The sequence below is a fragment of the Ruditapes philippinarum genome, unplaced genomic scaffold (genome assembly GCF_026571515.1).
Source record: "Ruditapes philippinarum isolate M1 unplaced genomic scaffold, ASM2657151v2 ctg4097_1_1_1_1, whole genome shotgun sequence".
NCBI lineage: Eukaryota > Metazoa > Mollusca > Bivalvia > Venerida > Veneridae > Ruditapes > Ruditapes philippinarum.
This window is the reverse complement of record NW_026864361.1, coordinates 21,019-37,430: the sequence shown is the minus strand read 5'-3', so window position 1 is coordinate 37,430 and position 16,412 is coordinate 21,019. Positions and strand designations below refer to the sequence as shown.

The 16,412-nt window shown below is 33.7% G+C and overlaps 1 protein-coding gene across 1 annotated transcript; it reads left to right on the top strand.

The window, feature by feature from the left end:
- Nucleotides 1-791: 791 nt before the first annotated feature.
- On the top strand, nucleotides 792-15,860 carry LOC132725340 (polypeptide N-acetylgalactosaminyltransferase 13-like). The gene is made up of 3 exons (XM_060710446.1): nucleotides 792-1,386; nucleotides 2,209-3,098; nucleotides 15,052-15,860. Exons 1-3 carry the CDS (start codon nucleotides 1,185-1,187, stop codon nucleotides 15,667-15,669), a joined length of 1,710 nt encoding a protein of 569 aa, XP_060566429.1. The 5' UTR covers nucleotides 792-1,184; the 3' UTR covers nucleotides 15,670-15,860.
- Nucleotides 15,861-16,412: the final 552 nt, after the last annotated feature.

Here is a 16,412-nt window from a genome sequence, read left to right as displayed (position 1 = left end):
GTTATTGCGTTCCATTGTGTCACATTAAATGCATGACACTTTTCAATTTCACATCAATTATCTATCCTTTATACGCCATTTATCGCACCAATTAAATGCACATCCGATCGATGCACGCCATTTTGCCACATCCAACAGACGTCATTAATCAAATCCTTTGAACGCTATCTTGTCACATCTAAAGTACGACATTTTGTTACATCAAATACACGTCATTTCGTCACTTCCGTTGCACATCATTTCATCACATCATATATATGCACTTCATCTTGTCACATTCAATGCACGTAATTTCGTCACATTCGTTGCAGATAATTTTATCACATTCGACGCACGTCATTTCACCACATCCTGTGTAAGCTATTTTATCACATGCTATGTAGGTCATCAACTGTTTTACACCGGATTCAAATCTTTGTGTTTAATTTAATGTACGACAGTACACTATATCTCATGTACGTCACAATGGCAGATCAAATGCACGTGATTGAATGACGTCCAATTTACATTATTTTGTCAACATCCAATGCTTTGTATCAATTGACATATGCAATGCACGTCATTATCACACTCTTATATAGGTCATTGTGTTAGACAGAATGCACGTCATTACCATAATTATTTGATTTTGTCACATCTAATGAATATGCACGTAATTTGAGTCACATGTAATGAACGTGTTTGATTGAAGTGGAGACACTTTAAAATAATGTGTTTTTAATTGACAATGTTATAGTCATTTTTATTCAATGAAAAAAATGCAGCATTATTAATTACATAAACAGCGATACTATGCAAGCAAAGAACTAACAAAATATTAATAAGCAATGCTTCACATTTTACGATGGGAAGGCCACCAGGTTTTGTTGGACACATGTTGCAGGATAATCCTTTCTCCGATCAAAACCGAATGGCAAATGCTGGTTAATACGGGGAACGTGGTAAAGTAACTAGTAATCCCGCTTTAAACCATCAGATTGACAAATATAATATGATGAAACAATACATGTTGATATATCAATTGTCTCATGTGCAGAACTGTTGAATTGTTGAAAATTGGATTTGATTTATTTTACATGAAACATTAAAAATACACGTATCTACCTCTATTTATAATAACTGCAAATGGATTTAATGAAATTATGGATGTTATAAGAGACAGGAGAGGGTTATAGGTGTTGAAAATGAGAAGTTTTTTGGGAATTCTGACTATTCTTTATTGTATATGTGTGTTTTACTTATTATTTCACATGGATGACAGCGCAGCAGGTGACAAAAAATATGTAACGCCTGTGAAATGCACGCCACGTGTACTGCAAACAACTGCAAAGCCAAAGGTGCTCAAACCAGCTCCTATTGTAATACTACCTAAACAATATGGTCCAGGTAATTATAAAGTAATAATGAAAAAAAAATCTTTAGTCCTTAGTAATTTCACCATAACCATTGTCTGCTTTCATTTACACTATTATCAAACATTAGTATAACCAATATCATCAGTATCATCATCATCATCATCGACGTCATCTAAACGTTTGCTTAATATTCAGTAAATAATACTTTGACAGTTTCCCTAAAATTATGAATTTTATCTAAATTGAAAGATGGTCAAGTCTATTTCAAATAGTCAGATTGCCGAGTGTTTTGATGTCCTCATAGTCAAACATAAAAACACGTTCCCTGTTGTCACAATATGAAACCCCAGAAAAAGTTACCAATGAACGAGCATCTGGATATGATATTTCTGTCGCTTTCCCTGCTTTCTCTGCTGTCACAATAAGTGAACCCCTGCAAAAAATAAGCCACTCAATGGGCATTCTCTGGAGTGCCGGAAACTAATACCTGCACTCAATTTAACACACTGTGCATGTATATGTATACGATTTAACTCTGACACATTTTCAACAGAAGCAAACCTTTCCAGCCATCTATCTTTTCTTTCTATGAAAAGGATGCCATTCATTGCTGGATAGCAAACTTAATCTTTTGAAATCAAATTTTGATGTTACCTTGCAGGCTTGCACAAGTTGTAAATATTTATGCAAAAGCGATTTTGTAAGGTCAGTATGGCATGGTTCCACGACCTTTACCGATAATTCGGATGGGGAGAATAAATTGGGTCACCCGAAAATGTCTTGTTAAACATAATATATGAGACTGATAGAAATGAATAATGTAAGGATAATATATCTGCATGGTTTATTTCAGGTCGAAATGGAACTCCTGTTATTTTCTCGGACCTGTTGACCAAAGAAGATAAACGGTTGATAGGGATATTTCACAGAAAATATGATTATAATGCATTTATAAGCGATATGATTCCATTCCCGCGTATGTTGCCTGATTACAGACCGGACAGTTGCAGGCGACTTCGTTACCCTGACAACCTACCAAAGGTCAGCGTTATCATACCGTTCAGGAATGAGAGGCTAAGCGTTCTTATGCGCACAGTGTATGGTATATTATTCTACTCGCCAGATACTCTTCTAGAAGAAATCATATTAGTTGATGACGGGTCCACGGAGCCAGATTTGAGACATAAATTAGATGTTCACGTGCAGAGTCTTTCGAAAGTAACACTTATAAGAATGACGGCAAATGTTGGCTTAATGATGGCAAGACAGGCTGGTATAGAAAGAAGTCAAACGGAATATTTCATATGCATGGACAGCCATATGGAGGTATCGGTAGGCTGGTTGGAGCCAATTCTAGCCAGACTTGTTGAAAAACCAAAGGCGCTCTTATGTTCAAACATGGGCGGAATAAACAATGAAAATTTCATGGTGACACACAATCGTGTTCCCTTTGGTGTCGCGTTTGATTTCCCTTTCTTTCAGTGGAACTTTGAACAAGAGCAGGCGCGATATAACGATGCATACAAAAACTCTCGTACTAATCTAACAGAGCCCATAGTGATGGGGAGTGTTATGGGTATGATGATATGTATGAAGAAGTCTTGGTTCCTTCAGCTTGGTGGGTTTGATCCTGGAATGAAGGTTTGGGGAAGTGAACAGATCGAGCTTTCAATTAAGGTGTGGATGTGCGGGGGTGTAGTTGAAATGATACCTTGCTCCTTTGTGGCTCATATCTACCGCCGGGTAAGTTAGTTAGTCCCAATACCGCGCTCTATAATGATATGGTTATTTCTTTTACTATTCTTCTTGAGTGTGGTTTTATTATTACTATCATTATAATTATCGTTTTTGGGGGCGCATGCGCAATGCGCCCCCAATGTAATAACGACAAATTCAGATTTACTATGATGTGAACACAATTAGTCAGCTACCTACGCTAAGCAAAATAGTTCCAAAACTTCGCAGTAACTCCAAAATCATAGTTTCCCTATCTATTTTAAAAATTGACTGGCCAATTTTGTACTAAATTTAGCAATCGTCTTTTAAAATTGTATGTATATTTTTTGCTTTACGCGATTTTAATATTACTACGGCCAGCGGTCGATTCATAGCCAAAGTACTTGCATAAATATAGTAACAAATTACATGTAGTCACAAGTTAATTAAGTGTCATAGAACTCAAAAATTTAGCAAGTAATGGAATACGGATTTCAGATCAGCTAACTTTAAGCTTATAGGGCCTAATGCTTCATAAGTGTAAATTTTAAGAAAAAACAATGCATGCGTATGAATACGAACTATTTTTCGCCCTTACGTCATTTTAACCGGCCAATCGCCATTGTTTACAAGTTCATTCCGTGAAAGATTGAGAAGTTTATATAGAATTTCCACGTGTTAAAACGAGTTGTAAGTTTTATTTTACAAAAACCTTATCTCCCATTTACCTAAATGTTGTATAACTTTGCTTGTTGTGCATTTATCCATTTATCAGTGGCGAAATCGTCGTCAAATCGTTGGCGATTCTGGTTGCTTACAGTTACAAAAAAATACAAGGACTTAATACCGGATATGACTTTAAATACAACGTTATTCAAGATGACTGATGTTCATCAGTTCATTGTTTATATTTCATAACGTTGATATTTAAGTTGCAATCAAAAAGCTGTATTTTTTACAAATTTTCTTCACAAATCGGCCATTATCGGGTAAAGCTTTTTTGTACTGAATTGACCTTATCAAATTTTAAGTTTTAGCAGTTCCTTCCCTTGAAAGTCCTCCCTCAAACCATTTCCTACCCAGACATTTTTGACCCATTTTTTTTTTATATATTTTTTGGAGGTGAGTTATTTACATCTAGCGTATACATATTGTTGATGGCTTACCTTACAGATTTTTTAAATAAAAAATATACAAGTTCAGTAATGATGTCTTATTACATTTTCTCAAAGAATGAACTGGATCCACGATGCATAATCCATATTTGTACCCTCTTTGCGAATCTGCTGAAACGGTACCTATCATTCACTGCTTAAAACAAACCAGCGGTGGATAACAATCATGTAAAATTTCATTGTAATAAGGAAAAGAGCTGAGGTATGACACTTAGAAACCACAGAACACTAGATTGTTTTATTTATGTGCTGATTCATCATGTGCCAGTCTCTCATGTACTGCAACTTCATAATAAAGCTAAAAAAAAATCGACATGTCTTGCCTTGTCCATCACTCGGGCTTACAGACACTTCACCCCCAGAACACTTTCACCCTAGGCCCTTTTTTGCAGACACTTCACCCCTCATTTTAAAAAATTTGAGTAAGGTTATAATTATATTTACACTGGGGATTAGCATTGAAAAACCCTGACATTTGCTTAGTTCTGTGTAACATCTATACGCTACCAGTACAATTTTTTTTTGGAAAAATGCGTTTTTGACTCCAAAATTGATACTACATAACTGACAGATATTCATGCCACATGGTTAATTTAGAATTTTTATCCAGGGAGACATGAGAATTATGCATAATATTTATTACACATTTAAAGTTAAACCATGCATTATATATTGATTTCTTATTGGAGTGAAAAAAATGAGTACATGTACATAAATAATGTTCGGAAGTATAAAATGAAACTAGGTACAAATATTGCTCTGTCAGATGTAGTTATACTTGGTTTTTTATCACATATCACTTATCAATATGAAATCATCCATTTTATATATGCCAATTTTGGATGGGAATTTTGACAGTAATTTTGGGACTTTAAAAATAAAACATTTGAAAATTTGCTGTCTTTTTTTATTGGGAATGTAAATAGTTTTTATAAGGGAAAAAATGCTGTTCTATTACAAAATAGAATAGATAATATATATATAGTTACAAATACTACAAATAATATATCAGGGATTTGAAAAACGAAAAACAACAACAACAACAATGCTTAAAAAAATATAAATTTCCTACACGTTCTGACTCATTTTTTTTTTTTGAAAGACATTTTTTTCTTTTTTGAAGACACTGTTTAACTTACTTCTTTCTGGCTAAACATTTGCCAAATATATTGCATTGTGACATTTTAAAAAAATTTTGTGGAACATACTGGAAATCGCCGCACGGGCTTTTAGTAAGTTTTTTACAAAATAGAATCAGACAGAATTAAGCGTTGCATTCAACAAAATCAACATCAGTTTTGCCCATCAACACAGGGGAATTTATTTGTGCTCTGTCCTACTAGTAAAACTTGAAAAATGGTTTCAAAAGAATTGAAATGAAATTTGATTAATTTATGCTAGAAATTTCACATGTCCTGCAGGATGAGCATTTTTGGGAGATTAACTTGTCCAGAGTCATTTTTTACTCGTATTTATCATTTATGAGCGGACAAGTGGATTTGTCAAGCCTTGATTAACTGCAAGTGATTAACCACATTATTTCCATAAAACTTATACTACATGTAAATTACATTGTTTGAGATAATAAATCATTTGACTTACTAGTGAAATAAGTTTAAGACTGCATAATATTGATATAAAAGTGAATTCAGTTAGTGGGTTCCAAAACTACAGGTGGAAACTGTTCTATTTTCTATTCAAGTTTTTTTTTTTTGATGAAACAAAACTTAATCCTGACAACAGTTATATATGCTTAACAGTGTTGTATTTTGATTATTTTAAAATCTGTTGAAAATATTCATATTAAATTCATGAAAAGAAGTTTAAAAAAAAAAGAGAAAGAAATGAGATTTGGGCAATAATTTTTAAGAAGGTAAAGAATACTTCAATGAAAAAGGTAAGATAGGTAACAAAAAATCAATCAAACGAAAAACTCATTTAAATTTCAAGTTGTTCCTGACATGTCTAAGTTGTTCCTGACATGTCAGAACAAAATTAATAATTTTTTTTTTTTCAAATCTGGTAACCTCGAGCTATGTTCTCTACCGATTGAGCTATGATTCCGACAAATTATTACTCACTTTTACAATAATTATTGTTAGTCATCATATCTGGACATGCAACATTCAACTTACCCATATATATGCCTTTAAAAAGGACTGTTTCGACTATAAATACTTGAAATTAATAAAGAATTGCCCTATTATCTCTTTACAGTCTTATTGTGTATAGGCTAAATTTAGGAGACACTTGTGAAAATACGCAATGAAAAATGAATAATTACATTGAAAATACAGGAAAATGAAAATGAGCATTTTACTTTATCAATATTTCTTAATGTTTCAATGAAGTATGTAATAAATTAAAAAGAACTATTGTATTGATTAGGAAAAGTTTTTATTTCAGGTTTGTGAATAAAGGCTTTGTTTGTTAGATTTCAATTGTGGCTCAGTTGGTTGTTTGCTGAGAAGCTGTGAAACATAATTATACAGGCCATTAAGGTAAAAACATGTTAAGCTTTTTTCTGACTTTGATATATATATCCATCTTACTGTAGCATAACAAAAGAGAAACAATAGAATTTCAATTCCATAACAATAGAATATGGGGCCATGGCCCTTTAATAAACAAAAGGAAAAACAATAGTAAATGGTCCTTAATCCCTTTTCGGTCACAACGGGCAAAACATTTTCTTCAAGTAAGACCAATACATTATATATGTTTAGAAAGTTAAAAAGGAAATGTTCATTGTTATATATATATTTTGGTTTGAAAATCTTTGTATATTTACAATTTTGACCAAATAGTTTCTCAAGTATTTATTTTGAACATTAACTGACATAATTAGTGGCATATGTTTTCTCTAACTTCTTTTCCAGGAGGTTTTTTGTCAGATTGAATGAATGTGAAATTAAGAGGACCCATTTTGAGGATGCTTTTTATGAATGGAATCACGAGAGATGAAGTCTAAAAATGTGATACTGTCAATGTGACTAACCTTGAAGTAAACAGATGACACAATGTTTTTTTTCAATGTCATGGGCATATAATGAAGAGGTACATGATTATTTGTACACACTTTTCCTTAATAAATACTTTCTAAATGTTTGACATGTTAAAAGGCCAAACACAGGGCTCAAAGTTTATTTAAAAAATCTGTAAGCTTTTGGCACTTAGAGCCAATTGTATATTAATTATTTCAATATCTTTTCATTATGCAAATCTGTTGTTAATTTAGGAACAAAAGTCGATAGCAAAAACATTTTAGGCCGTGTCATGACGAAACCACATAATGGGCATCCGCCAGTCTGATCAGGATCCATACTGTTCGCTATCAGTTTCTCTACTTGTAATAAGGTTTGGTAAGCGAACAGCATGGATCCTGATCAGACCAAAACCTGGTCTGGATCCATGCTGGTCGCAAACCCATTATGTTGGTTTTGTCATGACATGGCTCATTTGTGACATGTAATTCACTTAAATTGTATTTTGAAATTCAAGTTTTCATTCCTTTCACCTCAAGGCCATTTGACATTGAAATAGTGACTTCATTTAGTAAGCAGTCAGTAAAACCTAATCATCTCATCTTGACCTTAGCTGTATATAGATTATCAGAATCACTCACATTTACAAATTTATATGACTTTAAAAAGTTTGTGTTACTAAGCAAATAAATAGATTTAATTGGGGTGACCATAGTCAAAGTAATGCACCTAAACCACTTACCTTTAAAGATATACTATGCTCAATCAGTAAAATATTTTAATCATGAAAATGTATTGAAATTCTATGCAATTCTTTTTGAATATGTCTAATTTGAATGAATTAACTATGCATTGGAAGCCATGTTCCTTCTTACGAGACAAAAAAAAATTGGTCCTTCTTAAAAAAACTGTCAGTTTCCTAACAACACTATATATTTATATTGTGACCAACTATAGAATGTGGTGTTTTTAACATTACATAGCTACTTTATGTAAACACAAAACATGCTTATTTTATGTTTACAAAGAGACTGTGAAGCAATTAATGAATGTTCTATTATATTTAATAATGGATTCTTTAATGTGAGAAAGCAAATCCAGCTAGCTTTAAAAAAAAGGCGCGTGGTTCTACTCAGATGCTCGTTTGTGAAATCTGATCAGAGGGGTTGAGCTCTGGCATTGGTCGCGCATTTTTTTGGTTTTATACCTTTATAAATCAGAGTAATTCTAACAGAAAGATGCTGAAAAAAAGTTAACATACAAGTATGGAATATCTCGGTCAGCAATAAACTTTTTCAAAACTCTATTTCAGAAAACAGAGATGCTTGTTTGACAGATACAGTAATAGTAGGAGTTATGAGGGAAGATAGAATGCAGTGATAACTATATTGAGGGCACCACTTCATCACCAAGAACATGAAATGAAAATTATCAATGTTTTCAATGTGTTTGAACACCCATTTTAAATAATACAGCTCAGAGTGAATTTTTCAAAATAATTAATTCTGTTTTCAAAAGTTTTTTATTTAGATCTTAGTTTGATCTTGGTCAAGTACTTAATTTTTTTTAGGGATGGCAACAATTACTAAAAATCAAATACTCGAGTACTCGGTCATTTAGAGTATTCGGTTACTGGGGATGATTTCCAATGAATCTTTAAATTTTTATCACACAAATATCAAACACCGTCTGCATGCTACCCTTCATTTCTATTTTAATTCATAGAATTTGTAGCTATAAATAGGATTGCAAGAAATACATATAATAAATATAAGGCATAAGAAATGTCAATGACAGCAAATTTAATTATATACCTATAAATTTTCTTCCTAAAACACAGGATTATCTTGAAGCGCAAATAGTTTTCAACGGTTTAGAAAATTCTGTATTATGTTAGAGACAAATACAGTACCATATATGAAAAAAAAAAAGGCCCTGGACTATTTTTATGCTCCCCAAAAAAAATTTCGGGGAGGCATATAGTCGCCGCCTTGTCCGTCCGTCCGTCCATCCCTTTTCTTGTCCGGGACTTAAACTTTGAAACAACAACAGGTATTTTAACATGAAACTTTGTAAACATTGGTAGGTAGAATAGATCTCATTGAGTAGGTGTGCAGTGCACAAGAACCTCAACTCTGCCTTGCTTAATTTTTTGAAATTATTCCCCTTTGTTTATTTTACAATTTGAACTTTGTCCCGGGACATAACTCTAAAACTATATAGAAGGTATCAACATGAAACTTTGTAGGTAGATAGATCTAATTGAGTAGGTGTGGCAGTGCACAAGAACCGTAACTCTGCCTTGTCTAATTTTGAATTATTTCCCTTTGTTTATTTTTACACTTTGAACTTTGTCCGGGACATAACTCTAAAACTATAAGAGGTATCAACATGAAACTTTGTAGGTAGATAGATCTAATTTGAGTAGGTGTGCAGTGCACAAAACCGTAACTCTGCCTTGCTTAATTTTTGAATTATACCCCTTTGTTTATTTTACACTTTGAACTTTGTCCGGGACATAACTCTAAAAGTATAAGAGGTATCAAAATGAAACTTTGTAGGTAGATAGATCTCATTGACTTGGTATGCAGTGTACAAGAAAAACCGTAACTCTGCCTTAACCTAATTTTTGAATAATCCCCCTTTGTTTATTTTATACTTTGAAATTTGTCCGGACATAACCTTTAAACTATAAGAGGTATCAACATGAAACTTTGTAGGTAGATAGATCTCATTGACTTGGTATGCAGTGCACAAGAACCGTAACTCTGCCTTGCCTAATTTTTGAATTATCCCCCTTTCTTTATTTTACACTTTGAACTTTGTCTCTAAAAAGCTATAAGAGGTAATCAACATGAAAACTTTGTAGGTAGATAGATTTCATTGAGTTTTGGTAAGCAGTGCACAAGAACCTTAAAAATCTCCCTTGCCTAATTTTTTTAATTATCCCCTTTTGTTTATTTTTACACTTTGAACTTTGTCTGAGACATAACTCTCAATGTAAAAGAGATATTCAACATGAAACTTTGTAGGTAGATAGATAATCGTTGAGTAAGTTTGCAGTGCACAAGAAACTGTAAACTGTCTTGCCTACTTTTGGAGTTATTGCCCTTTGATTCATTTTGACACTTTGAACTTTTTCCGGGACATTACTCTAAGCAGTGCTTAAGAATTATTACTCTGCCTTGCCTTATTTTGAAGTAATTGCCCTTTGTTTATTTTTACTTTTTGACTTTTGTACGAGACATAACTTTAAAAAACTATTAGAGATATCAACATGAAACTTTGTAGGTAGCTAGATATAATTGGATAGAACTGCAATGCTTAAAGAACCTAAAGAAAGCCTGGTCTAATTTTGGAGTTATTACCGTAATTTCATTTTTACACTTTGAATTTTACCTTGGACATAACTCTGATATCATCAGGCAACTTTATAGATGGATAGATCTAATTGAATAGAAGTGCAGTGCAAAAAAAAACATAACTCCGCTTTGCCTAATTTTGGGGTTTTTGCCCTTTGTTCATTTTTTTTACACTTTCAGTGTCCAGAACCTTCTCGGGGAGCATTTCACCCGGTTCAACCGGTTCTTGTTAATGTTGGTTCTGATCTTAGCTGTGTATAAACATATAGTATATGGAAACGGCAACCAAAATAATAAAAGGTGTGGCTGGTTTTGCACAAATTAGGTATTCATCTGTCAGTCATAATTTATTTCTTGACAGCTACATTTCTTTTTCTGAAATTTCTTATATAAGTGTAGTATAATGAAAATCATTATACTTCAAACGAAAAAGGTATATTATTAAAGGAAAATTATGTTGTAGTAGCTTTCTGAGGCTATGCATTTTTCTACTTGCAATGTTGGAAAATTGTTATCTAGCTCGCCCTTTAGTCTCGCAAGATATCAATTTCCCACCGCTGCTCATAGCAAAATAAAAAAGCCTCAGAGAGCTACTACAACATAATATTCTGTATATATATTTTTTTATAATTAACAAGTTTGGGCTATCCTTGAACTTTTTTTTTATTTAATCAAGATTGATTTTTTTTAAAAATATATTCATATGAATGCATGCAGCTTTGAAATAGATTTTACTTATGTAATTTCACATTGTAGCTCTTCGAAAAAAAAAATCACTTGAGCAAAAAAAATTTTATAGGCATAAAGTGATACCCGTTCTGTCATCATCAGTTTTTGGTTTTAGCTCACCTGAGCTTGCTCAGGGTGAGCTTTAAGGATCGGTGAATGTCCGTCGTCCGTCCACAATTGCTTGTCTCAATCATCATCAAACTTGGTCAGGATGCTTATCTAGTTGAAAGCATGGATGAGTTCGAACATAAGTCATCTCGGATGAAAGGCTAGGTCACAAGAGCTAAAAAAAAAAAAAACCTTGTGAACACTGTAGAGGTCACATTTTTTGACCCAATCATCATTAAACTTGGTCAGGATGTTTTGCCTAGGTGATAGCTCGGATGAGTTCGAACATGGGTCATCTCTGATGAAAAAAGTAGGTCACAGGAGCTATAAATAGAAAACACCTTGTGAACACTCTAGTGGTCACATTTTTAAACCAATCATCATCAAACTTGGTCAGAATGCTTGTCTAGTCAATTGCTTGGATGAGTTTGAACATGGGTCATCTCTGATGAAAAACTAGGTCACAGGAGCTAAAAATAGAAAAACCTTGTGAACACTCTAGTGGTCACATTTTTGACCCGATCATCATCACACTTTGTCAGGATGCTTATCTGGTTGATAGCTCGGATGAGTTCGAACATGGGTCATTTAGGATGTAAAACTAGGTCACCAGAGCTATAAATAGAAAAACCTTGTTAACACTCTAGCAGTCACATTTTTGCATCAATCATCATCAAACTTGGTCAGGATGCTTATCTAGTTGATATCTTGGATGAGTTTGAACATGGGTCATCTCAGATGAAAATGTAGGTCACCGGAGCTAAAAAATAGAAAAACATTGTTAACAATCTAGCGGTCACATTTTTGCATCAATCATCATCAAACTTGGTCAAGATGCTTGTCTATGTGATAGCTCTGGTGAGTACAAACATGGGTCATCTCGGATGAAAAAGTAGGTCACCGGAGCTAAAAATAGAAAAAACCTTGTTAACACTCTTGCAGTCACCTTTTTTGCATCAGTCATCATCAAACTTTGTCAAGATGTTTGTCTAGTTGATAGCTCGGATGAGTTTGAACATGGGTCATCTTGGATGAAAAAGTAGGTCACCTGGGGTAGAAATAGAAAAACCTTGTTAACACTCTTGTGGTCACATTTTTGCATCAATCATCATCAAACTTGATTAAGATGCTTGTCTAGGTGATAGCTCGGATGAGTTCGGAAATGGGTCATCTCGGATGAAAAACTAGGTCACAGGAGCTAAAAATAGAAAAACCTTGTCTACACTCTAGTGGTCTCAATTTTGACTCAATTGTTAGCAAACTTGGTCAGGAAACTTGCCTAGGTCATTGCTGGGAATAAATCGAACATGGGACATCTCGGATGAAAAACTAGGTCACAGGAGATAAAAAATAGAAAAATCTTGTTAACACTCTAGTGGCTACTGTTGTGATCCAAATATTCTGTTAATTGGTCTAAAAGTTTGTTTTGATGATTTCTAAGTCAAGATCCAACATGGGTCATCTCGGATGAAAAAACTAGGTCACGCCGCCCAAATATGGAAAAGCCTTGTTAACATTCTACTGGTTACATTTTCGACTCAATTATCATCAAACTTGGTCAGGATGCTTGTCTAGGTAATTGCTTGGATGAGTTCGAAATCGCATGTGAAACTAGGTCACCGGAGCTAAAAATAGAAAAATCTTGTTAACACTCTTGTTGCTACTGTTTTGATCCAAGTATCCTGGAAATTGGTCTGACAGTTTGTTTTGATGATTTTTAGGTCAAGTTTGAATATGTGTCACCTGAGTAAAAAAAGGGTCGCACTTCTCAAATATGGATAATCCCTTGTTAACACTGTAGTGGTCACATTTTTGACTCACCTGTCGTGAGACTTGGTCAGAATGTTTGTCTAGGTAATTGTTTGGATGAGTTTGATAAGTCAGGTGAGCGATCTAGGGCTATCATGGCCCTCTTGTTTTGTATGGTTTTATTTAAGAAATATTTTGTTCCAGTTATTTACAGATGTTTGTATGATTATTGGATTAAAGTTAAAGTACACTGATTTTCTTGTTATACACTACAATCCATTGTAACATCTTGAAATGTTTTTCCATGATATATACATATATATTTATATATGGAATAACTATATGGTCTCAACCATGACTTGGTAGTTTTTAGCTCGACTATTTGAAAAATATGAGAGCTATTGTAGTAACCCAGCGTCCGCGTCTGCGTTGGTTTAAGTTTATTTTTAAAGTCAAATATCTCAATTATTGCTTGAGATATTCAATTGAAACTTACAATAGTTATTTATAGTAACAATGTACATCAGATTGACAAGTTGGATAACTCTGCTTACAATATTAAAACTTCACATGCATTTAGGGTTATAATTGTACATGTAGGTTACTGACCAAGATCCATAATTTTATCGAGAATTTAGGCTTATTTTTCTCCCCTTTTTCAACTTAGAATTTAATGGTAAAGTTTTGCTTGTAAGCATGTTATCTCCATAACTACTGAAGGGTTTGTGCCTTTTTTGGGACAATTTTATGCATTCATGATAATAAAGCAGTGATTTACTTGATAAAACATCTTAATCCAAGCCTTTGTACCTTTTCGGTCAGTTTTATGTATTCATTGGTAAGCATTTTTTACTCAATAAACACCCTTGTGACAACTTTTTCGAATAGTCGAGCCTTACTGTCCTCAGACAGTTCTTGTGTTTGTATAATAATAACTGAACAAAAGTTTGAAGGAGTTATATTTCACAAGGTATGCAAACAATAGCTGTTGGTAGGACAGCACACTCAACTATATGCTTAGTGCTTGACAATAGAAGAACCTTGGTTATTTAAAATATTTTAAGTTCACAAAAGGACCAAAAATTTCTTTAAACCCAATATGCTACAGATATAAGCATTGGAGAGAGTCCTAGCTAGTATGCTCGCAAAGAAATGTATAACATTTCAATTTATTTCAAAGCCAGATGTCTATGGAATACGAAAATATCTTGAAGCCATAGGCAATCTTTAACAAATGGGTGCCTGATCGGGATCAAGTGTGCAAAGTTTCAATGCCATATGTCAATGGACTTCGGGAAAAATTGAGGTGATAGACGCCAATGTTCAGATGACTAGGATAATTCTACTTATTCTTATCGAATAATCGAGTAAAAATGTGACATCTGCTTTGAAAGTAGGAATGGCATCTGCTTGTAACAATAGACCACTATACAATCAACATAATGCGCCCCCAGCAGTGCTTTCAGCGCTTTGATTAAGACAGTTAATAAAAGTAGACAACTACATCGAAAACATTTACGGTACAGATAAAGGATGAGCGCCCCTCGACTAAAACTCAAAACTAGATACGATTTAACACTATTTTTTGGAAAAACGTTTTGACAGATGGTTCCTGAATGCTTCATAGTTTGTTGGTTTGTCTACTTTCTAAGAGAATCTTGTACTTTTACTGTTACATTAAGCATTGCTATCGTTGGATAAAACATTTTTTTATGTTTACTGTATCTACCTTTATTAATATGTCGAATGTCATTGCTATTAAACTGAGTTATTTGCAGAGTAGAACATATTAATCAGTTTATGCGAAAGAAAAATATAATAATTATACAATGTAAACATAACAATAACTGTTGTGTATATTTTTACATCGCAGGTTCTGTGGTACGTCGGTGAAGTTGGTACTGTGAATAAATTCCGGCTTGTTGAAACCTGGGTAGATGAACCTTATAAAAAGATAATATATGACTATTGTCACGTTAATCCAAAAGAGGTCGACATTGGCGACATCAGTCATAGGAAAAAGATAAGAGAGGATAACCAGTGTAAATCATTTCAGTATTTTCTAGATAAACTTCGGGAATTTTCAGACTTTCATCTGCCTACAGATTCAAAGAAAATAGGCTCACTACAAAATAAACATACTGATATGTGTTTAGATAAAAACGGAAAACACGGAGACCCTACGCAATACCCATGCCATGGCAGAGGGATATCACAATTGTTTGAATTCACAGAAAGGTCCGAGATACGGAATCTCGGATACTGTTTGTACATTGCATTCGAATCTAGAGCAATGTACAAACATTGTGACCATTTTCAAAACAAACAGGAAAAAGAATGGATTTATAGCGATGAAAACAATACTCTTATGCATGTATTAAGTAAAACTTGTTTGACAGCTGATCGAGGTGAAGATACTCTTACAGCTCTACCTTGTACTGACAACGAATCTCAAAAATGGATATGGGAACCAGTGAAGCCCAAATTTTGAAATATTCACTCACTATCCCATACAGTAGTACCTTTTTAGTCCATTAGAGTTTTTAAGTGTTGCAGAATAGCACTGGCTATAGAATGTTCGTCACCTGTGTATGTTTTAAGCTATATTTTATTTTTTGATCGCTCCTTTTTGGAATCCTAAAAATGAACTAAATACAGGATACCTTTCACCAAACACAAACATTTAACCAATAATTAAATTCGTTTAGTAACAAGAACTGTCGGAGGACAGTAACGCTCGACTATTCGAAAATTTGTCACAAGGGTGTTTCATTGAGTATAATAATGCTTACCTATATGAATACATAAAATTGTCCGAAAAGGTACAAACTCTTCAAGTTTCAATACATTCCCTTCAGTAGTTATGGAGAGACAAGCTTACATGCAAAAACTTTACCAAGAATTCATGAGTCGAAAAAGGGGCATAATTATGCAAAAAAAGCAAATCAGAGTTATGGGACTTGTACCAATCATCTTAAATAATCACAGAGACCAAGTGTGTGAAGTTTCAATCCATTCCCTTCAGTAGTTATGGAGATACCAGCTTACATGCAAAAACTTAACCAAGAATTTCTAAGTCGAAAAAGGGGCATAATTATGTTAAAAAGCAAATCAGAGTTATGGGACTTGTGCCAATCATCTTAGATAATCACAGAGAACAAGTGTGTGAAGTTTCAATCCATTCCCTTCAGTAGTTATGGAGATACCAGCTTACATGCAAAAACTTAACCAAGA

Bases quoted from the DNA above. Each gene is read 5' to 3' on its own strand.
- LOC132725340 (XM_060710446.1), top strand. From the start codon at position 1,185: ATGAGAAGTTTTTTGGGAATTCTGACTATTCTTTATTGTATATGTGTG. The intron at 1,387-2,208 runs GTAATTATAAAG...GGTTTATTTCAG, and splicing joins ACCTAAACAATATGGTCCAG to GTCGAAATGGAACTCCTGTT. The intron at 3,099-15,051 runs GTAAGTTAGTTA...TTTACATCGCAG, and splicing joins TGGCTCATATCTACCGCCGG to GTTCTGTGGTACGTCGGTGA.